General features: G+C 35.0%; 1 protein-coding gene across 1 annotated transcript in view; it reads left to right on the forward strand.

Moving 5' to 3' along the window:
- The window catches only part of LOC131802235 (probable serine/threonine-protein kinase DDB_G0282963), a 236,315-nt gene extending 230,297 nt beyond the window's left edge, over positions 1-6,018 (forward strand). The window contains exons 6-9 of the mRNA XM_059122046.1: positions 33-178; positions 248-385; positions 2,465-3,273; positions 4,932-6,018. Of these exons, the coding sequence (XP_058978029.1) occupies positions 33-178; positions 248-385; positions 2,465-3,273; positions 4,932-5,343 (1,505 nt within the window). The 3' untranslated portion in view covers positions 5,344-6,018. The remainder of the gene's footprint in view (positions 1-32; positions 179-247; positions 386-2,464; positions 3,274-4,931) is intronic.
- Positions 6,019-8,946: the final 2,928 nt, after the last annotated feature.

The following is an 8,946-nucleotide window of genomic DNA, read 5'->3' on the forward strand; positions in this document are numbered from 1 at the left end:
CAATTTTTTTCTGGCTTTTGTTGTTTTTCCAGCGAACATTCCCCGCATGATTTCAGCTTCATATTGTGGCAGCGAAATGGGTGATTTGGATATTTATTCACCCTACAGTTATTATGGCAGCGAAGCGGGCGGTGATATCTCAGCCGATATAAATGACAGTGTTTGGGGTATACCATCGGTGAGTTGGAGACGATTTTGATTGTGTGGAAAATAAATAATTAAAAATGTTTCATTGTTTTTGTTACAGGGCATGAAAACCAGAGTTAAAGCTACAAATCGTTTGCGCATGCGCAAAGGTCGCAGTGTTGTCCACAAAACCATCGAGGACAACTATTCAGCTGTTGTGGGAGCCAATCATGAGGCATTGGCACAAGTTTTAGAGCAGGTGAGAACACATTTGGAAATTTCACTAAAGGTTCAAAGGTCACTGTCAATCTTATTTAAGGCCAGTTTGCACATCGTGTTAGTGGTATGTAAAGTGGTCTTTTAATATTTTATAATTAACGTTTTTTTTTGTAGTAGGACTGTAAGTGCGCCCTACGATTTTTAAATTAAAACGAAACTCTATATGTAATATATTTATATTACATTAATACTATGAATATATTAATGTATACTATCCCATAAAGCGTTTTCTTGCAGATAACAATGTTCAAGGCGCCTTAAAGTATGTTATACAAATGCTTAACATCTAGAAAATGTTGCTTTACATATGACTTTAATTTTATATATATATACTAACCCTTTCTTGGAATTATTGTAAAAATCCCAAATTTTTACATGTCGATTAATATTTGGTAGTTAGGCTTGGATTGGTATAAACTCCATCATAAGGTTGTAGCTCTGGGTAACATCTCGTTTAGAGCAGCATGAGCACATTTACACAAAATGCTCATGGGTTCATCTTCGATTTATTGAATATACTGGAAGCGATGGAAACAAATCAAAAATTAATATTGTTTGTCAAGTTGCAATTAAAAGGTGGGATGCGGTATTCTAACGTTTAACTGATCAATAGAACGAATTTCTTCAAGAGGACCAAACTGGATGGAAGACTCTTTTGAAGTCCTTTTGGTAGAAGGCCTACATATTTTCCATGGAAAAGACCTCTTTGACAGATAGAAGTATGCTACAGACAAAAGATATTTTCGAAGTTGTCTAAAAGTCCCATATCTAACGGATGAACATTTATGGACCGTAAAACTTCAAGTGGTCTTTGGGGCTTCTTACTCGCCCTACATGCAGAGTATCCTCCAGAAATCTTTTATCGACACAAGTCCTCCGAAAAGAAATTCTCCATAATTTACAAAACTTCTAGACAGAATACCTATAAAGGTTCTCTAATATCTTCTATTTAAAAGATATTCCGTCTTTAGAAGCTCTTCTATACATCGAAAACTGTGTATTTCTGTAGAAAACCCCAAAGGTTTCATCTATCTACAGGAGCAATATAGATTGTATTTTAAAATGTCTTCTGTGTCTATCGAAGACTTCCAAAAGGTCTCGTGCCTACGGACTATTTGTAAACAGAATACTCTCTATTAAAAACCTTTTCTTCAAAAGAATTATAAAAAACCTTAATTTTATTGAATGTTTTGGAAAATCCTCTCTCAGCAGGAGACCCTAAAAAGTCACTGTCTAATGAATCCTTCTCAAAGGATTTTATTTTATAGAAGCTCTCTGAAAGGTCTTCCGTCTACAAAAGAACTCTAACAGATAATGTCTTAATTCTAGAGAACAGATTTAAATTTTGCTTCCAGATATCCCTGCAAAGGTTTAATAGCTATTAAATAGCTCTATAAGATTATCTCTCTTAATAAGGCCTCTGATATATAATCAGGAAGGTGTTATGTGAAATGAAAAACCTCGAAACGATCTTCTGCCTCCAGATAACATATTGTAGGTCTTAATACTAAAGAAAAACTTTAAAAAGTCTTCCACCTACAAGTGAATTCCAAAAAGCATTTTATCCTTCTATCCCTTGAGCTATCCGCAGTTCATTTGAGTTTATGTAAAATTCTCTTACAAAGCATAATTTAAAAGAAATACAAAAATGTTCCCCAAGGAATTAAAAAAAAAAATAAAAATATGTGGTAGATGGACCTTGCCCCACTCTTTTTGCTTTATTTGCCATGTAAACTTTTAAAATGCCGATAAAGGTGTCTTCTGATTCTAGCTTTATGAGAACTTAAGGAATATTTATGTTCTGGACAGTTCCAGTAAATGGCTCCCATCGGTCGAGTTATCCAAAGGCATGTTTCTGCTTATAAAGATTTATGTCATGAAACATTCTATAGAATAATATAGATAGTGTCGCAAAAATAATCTGAAACGACAGTTTTTAAGGCTACTTGATTTCCACTCTTTTCTCCAGTCGTATATATTTCAAATAATATACACTACCTCTATTGTTTCCTATAGATATCCAATAACAAACATCATTCCATCTTTCTTTTTTTTTCAGCTCCAACAAACTCCCATTATACCACCAGCCCTGAGACCACTTGCCAATGCCATAAATTTGCGTTTTGAAGATTTCACCATACTGGAGGGAGCCCAAGCTTTTGTGGTCGGCAAAAAAGCATTCCATGCTGCTCTATGGACAACAGCACCAGTGACATTGGCACTTTCGGCCGATTGCAATCAATTGGCTGGAGTAGGCGGTGAATTAAGTCAACTGTCCGGTGGTGTATCGGGTGCTCTAAATCCCATTACCGAATTTTGTGATGTTGTGCCCAGTTATCATTTGCCATTAATGCCAAGCACAGAGATGACATTGCTACAGGCCACAATCTCGGTATTGCCACGTCTGCAGTTGGATACATTGCAGTCGATAGGAGCCATACTCAAGGGTAAATCCCATGTCTTGGATAAGAGTAATTTCAATTTCCGTGGTTCAATACCTAATCTGACAATATTGAAAGATGTTGGAGGTGTTGTTAACGGCATCAACAACAACATGAGAAATGGCTTGTCCATTCAAAATCTAAGCACACTCAATGAAGAAATTGGTGGTGGTGGTGATGTGAGTTTGAAATTGCCCGAACAACAGCAACAGGAACACAATTCAGCTGGCAACGGCAGCAATGGCATGCCAGCCTTCGATGATGTCATGACCCGAGAGGTGGCTTTCATTATGCTACAACTTATCAATGGTATGAAACATTTGCAAGTCAAAGCTGTCGAAGAGATGCCTTTGAGTTTGTCGAATGTGGTGCTATCCAAGGAGTATGACAACAAAGATGCCCAGGCGCGTTTATGTGTATTACAGGGGTGAGTATTGATTCCGGATTTAGTTGGACACCTTTATTATACAAATAACACTTTGCAACATTATAACAGGAAAAGTTCAGTAATACTTTAAGAATTGCTCTGAAAACCCAAGATCGACTCAAGGTATTTCCTAGACAGAATCATTTTTAAAAAAAATACATTTCAGAATACTTATTAAAATAGATGACCTTTCAGGGTTCTTCTTTAGAATCTAAAGGAGTTTTGGGAGGAGACAACCTTATACATATTTTATTATTATTATTTATTTTTTTTTTTTCTCGTAAATAGCCCTCTAAATGTATCTCATTTTATAGAATTCCTCTGATAGGCCTGCCGTCTTCAGAAGAACTCTAACAGAACATTTGCCATCAGAAAGCCTTTTAAGACCTTAATTGTATAGAAGAGCTTTAAAAATTATTATATTTACTAGAAGGTCTCCGTAGACATGCGATTCTTTATAGCTCTTTTGTATAAGTAAAACCTAAAAGGGATCTCCTGGAGGAAAAAGTTTTGTTAGAGACCTTCTGAAAACGTAAGACCTTTCAGAGGAGAATTCCTACTAGAGGGCTTGTATAGACAGAAAATCTTCTATTACAATTTCCAGATGTCTCCTTCCAGAACTTTCTACAGAGTTAAGACCTTTGCAGTTCTTCTGGAGGTTTGCCATATAGAAAAATCCTTTTGGAAATCTTTCAAAGGCAAAAGGTCTTCTGGGGGTATTTGACAGATAGAATACACTCTAAAGGTCTCCAGTAAGCAAACGAAATGTTTAGGGTCTTCAATATAAAGAAGAGAAGACCCTTAGAAGATTTACTCTTTTTAGAAGACTTTTATTATTGAATTTTTTTTTTTTTTTTTTTTGGTTTGAAGCTGTTCGGTCTCTAAAAGTCCTGCTTACTGAAGACCCCCAGTAGATCTTCTGTTTTCTCGAGAATGTCTGTCTTTTTATACCCTCCACCATTCTTTCGTTTGTTAGTCCTCGAAATATTTATAATATTCCCCATGTGACGGTACCTCCTGATATTCGGTATTTTCATAATTTTAGCGACGTTATTTACAAGAATTATTTCAAATTTCATATTTAAAGTTCGTAATGGGTACTACAGCCTATGACAAAAATTTGTGTATTCAAGTCCACGTCTTCGTATATCCCCCATACAACGGTACCTCCAAATAGTCGGTATTTTGATGATTTCAGCAACATTATTTACCGGAATCTTTTCAAATATCGTATTGGAAGATCTTAATGGGTACTACAATCTATGACCAAAAAATTTCGTATGCAGGTCCACGTCTTCGTATAGTCCCCATATAACGGTTGTCATATAAGTGATAGTTTTCGGATATTTTTTTAAATTTTTTCAAGTTCCTTCTAAATGGTGGAGGGTATTAAATGTTCGACCCGAACTTAACTGCTTTTTTACTTTTTTTTTGTTTTCTGAAGGTCCTCTACCTGTAAATTGCTTGGAAAATTTGTCTATAGAATACTTTTCCCTATCAAAGATGACCTTTCTATGGAAAATGTGTGGGTCTTCCATACGGCTTCCATTAAGAATATTTAAGGCTTTTTTGGAACGCCAGAAAAAAGAGCCGCCTCCTTTTAAATCCCTCTTAACCGTCAATATTAACTTTTGCTTTTCTCTTTCCATCGCTTCTAGTACTCAACAAGACGAAGATGAACCCATGGGCACTTTGTGTAAATGTGCCCACGCAGCTCTAACCGAGATGTTGCCCACAACCAAAATGACACCCATTGTTGCGGATATTCTGAAGCAAGATCGCTCCGAATCTCTTTCGAAATCGAAATCTGTACTCGAATACATACTGTGGGGTCCTTCGGATGTGGTACTTACCGGTTCGACAAAGGAACGTGAAACAGCACTACAACGTTGGTTGGATTTGGAGAGGGCCACCGTGCTGCATGGCCTTGTGCGTACACGTGTCGAATTGACAGTTTACGATGAATGTCATTTGATGTTTTTGGTGCGTTCCACGGCGAAAATTATGAATGATGCAGCAAAAATCATTGCCAATTACCAGGAGCAACAGCAACAGCTGCAGCAACAATAATGTTTAACAAAATCTTGTGGATTCGAAATCCAAAATTAGTTTTTAATTTAGGAAATATTTATAAATATTAAAAAAAAAAATAATATTTTATTCATCAAATAGTTTGCTTTGAAAAAAGCCTTAAAATAAAATATCAAATATTATTGTCACTTTCAATTTCAAGCTTGCCCTTGAAGCGTAAGCGTGTGCCAAATTTTCATATCTGTTTAACGTTTAACCTGCTCCCTTAAAATTCTCTTTAAATTAATATTTGTTATGATATATACTTTTTCATTTCATTTCGTTTCGTTTTTTTTAATTTTATTCTTGTTAAATTGTAAAATAAAAAGAATTAAATGTGAATTTTATAAAAAAAATCTTATTTTTATGTTGTTGCAGAAAAAAGAATACTTAATTACTGTTCTCTCTCCATTTATCTGCAAAAATCAATATAATAATTATTTTTAATACTTGTGTACATTTATATGAATATTTATGTTAATTTCTATTATTATTTTTTTTTCATTTAATATTATTAATTAATTTTTTTATAATAATTGGTGTTTGCGAACAAATTTATGAATATTATATCGAATCGAATTATTGTAACGGATACAAGCATACATACATATACAAACATTATTATATTATTTTGTAATAATAAACAAATATTTATATTATTATATATTTAATTAAAAACAAGTTGTTGTTGTTGTTTTATTTGACTAGCTGGAATAAGGATGTACTTTCTTTATTTGATTTATTTCCATTAAAAAATATTTTGCGAAATGTCTATATATTTCACCAAATGAATTGCCATTCATCTACTAAATAGTTTTCTGGCTATAGGTGATATTGAAATGCAGGGTGAGATGAAAAAAACTGCAACCAATTTCAGACTGCTGTCATTTCTAAGCCACCCGTCCGAAAGCTGTTAAAATTATTTCAGTGACAGCTCATTATATTGTTTACAAGCGTACGAAAGCATGTTGGTGAGAATCTTCTAGAAGAAAAGTTATTCGTGTTGGAATTCAAGCGTGTCTTTTGGGTCTCGTACCATCGCTCGTGATTACTTGCCAAAGAGGTCAGCTGAAAATGTGCACCTTCGGTTGGCCACCAAAACTCAAGCGCCGGCCATGGCGATGGTGTGGGCCGCTATAACAGCCTATGGTCGCTCTTCGCTCGTATTAATCGATCGTGGCATCGGAATACATGCCGAATATTATCGCGGAAACATTCTGAAGGGTGTATTAAAGCCTTGGGTACGCAAACATTTTGGCCGCAGACCTTAGACATTCCAACAGGACTCAGCACCATCGCACTCAGAACGCGCCACCCAAGAATGGTTACACAATGGCCACCAAAATCTCCGGATACCAATCCGTTAGAATATTGTGTCTGGAGTATTTTGGAACACAAGGTTGGCTCTAAAAAATACCAAAGTATCGATCACCTCAAGCAAGCTCTTCGCCGGGAATGGGCCAAAATACCGCAGAGCAACATTCGGGCAGCGTGTGACGGTTTCATTGGCCGTTTGAATTCGTGCCAAAGATGACAAGTTCGAACAAATCTAAACTTATTCTAAAATTTGATGGTATTTCCGACATTTTTTGCTTTCATTCAATAAATTGAAATGAAAACAATGTAAAAAGTATGGCGTTTTACTTTGTTGCAGTTTTTTATCTCACCATGTATATTTTACATACCTTTGGAACCCTAAATATGAACTGTCTTATGGCAAAAATCTATTATTATTTTATTGAAACTACGATGGAACATTACAAATATTTATTTGTAAGAACATTCTGCCAAAAAACAATATATCTATTCATCCTCAAAGACCACCAACATATATATATATCCAATTCCGTATCACTTTTCACCTCAAGTTGATTGTCAAGTCTGGGTTGCAGTCAGTGGCAATCTGTCAATTTATTTTCATTTGAGATATTTATTCCTCATAAAAACGGAGCATACTTTGAGGAACTAGTAAAAAATAAATTTGCCTTAAAGTACGCTTTTCATTTATACCGTGTTAATAGACTGCACACAAATATCATTTTTCGGCAGACCAATCCTTCACTGGGTGATTTCTGTATACTAGGCAAACAGAAGTAATTAGTAAGCGCATTTGTGGACATGTCGTATTTCAAATTGAAATATCTCTAGAACTACTTGAGCGATTTTTGTCAACTTTTCGTCAATATGTGGAGAAAATATTAAAGTTATCTTAAATGTAGACAGTTAATGGAAATTGTATAGTTTTATAAGATAAATTGGCGAATGTGTACAACCTTGGAAAAGCTGTTGGGAATTGATTAAATTTTAAAAAAATGTGAAAATATACATAATATCTGGAAGTGACAGATTATATACTTCGCAAAATAACATAATGGAAGGGAATTAGAAGACAGTTTCCACACAAAAGGCCACAATGTGCTAAGGTGTTCCAATTAAGTTCCAATGGCCAAAAATGAATTTGTTATTTTTAATACATATTTGCGAACACAATTGTTAAATACAGACTTAATAGATCGTAGCAAAAAGTGCATTTTTGCAAATAGGAGTTCTCTCCAATAGAAAATAGAAAAAATCTTTCTTTCATTTTATGTCAAATTCGTAGGAGATAGAATGCTTAAATATTTTTTTATTTTTTTATTTTTAAAATTCTATTTTTATATAGGCTTTTAAATTTCTAGCTATAAAATCGAGCCGGATGTCATATAGATAAAAATTATGAATAAAAAATTGTTCAGAGAGCTCCTGGAGACATTGATAGAAATTTTAGCTCTATATCTTCTCATGTTAGAGTCTGGAGGCCGATTTTTCTTCGAAAATGAGCAAGGAGTGGCCATTACGTTATCGGGCCATATTTAACGAATTTTTGTTTACAAAAATTGAAGTGGAGGATATTGGCAATAATAACAGCTGAAGTTACGGTAAATGTTGTACAAAATTTGTTTTCGGAGGTGCTTCCTTAAATACTCATCATATACAGGGTGAGTTAAAAAAAAACTGCAACAAATTCAGAAGCCAAAAGTTTTACATATTTTTTTTTTTTTTAAATTTTATTGAATACAAACAAAAAATGTCGGAAATATCGTCAAATTTTAGAATAAGTTTAGATTTGTTCGAATTGATCACCTTTGGTCTGAATTATGGTCTTTAAACGGCCAATAAAACCAGCACACGCTGCCCGAATGTTTCTCTGCGGTATTTTGGCCCATTCCCGGCGAAGCGCTTGCTTGAGGTGATCGACACTTTGGTATTTTTTAGTGCCAACCTTGGTTTCCAAAATACTCCAGACACAATAGTCCAATGGATTCGGCATTTATTCTGATGTCATGGTCGATTAATACGAGCGTAGAGCGACCATCGGCTGTTATGGTGGCCCACACCATCACCATGGCCGGCGCTTGAGTTCTGGTGGCAAACCGAAGGTCCACATTTTGAGCTGACCTCTTTGGCATGTAAACACGATTATTTTGTTTGTTTACAAACTGCGGGACAAGGAATGTTTTCTCATCTGAGAAAGCCAAATTCGGCAGTTCACAATTTTCGGCCAATCGAAGCAACTCTTTAGCTCTTTGGAGTCTATTTTCTTTTTGTGTCGGTTTTTTCACT

The sequence above is a fragment of the Musca domestica genome, unplaced genomic scaffold (genome assembly GCF_030504385.1).
Source record: "Musca domestica strain aabys unplaced genomic scaffold, Musca_domestica.polishedcontigs.V.1.1 1, whole genome shotgun sequence".
Lineage (NCBI taxonomy): Eukaryota > Metazoa > Arthropoda > Insecta > Diptera > Muscidae > Musca > Musca domestica.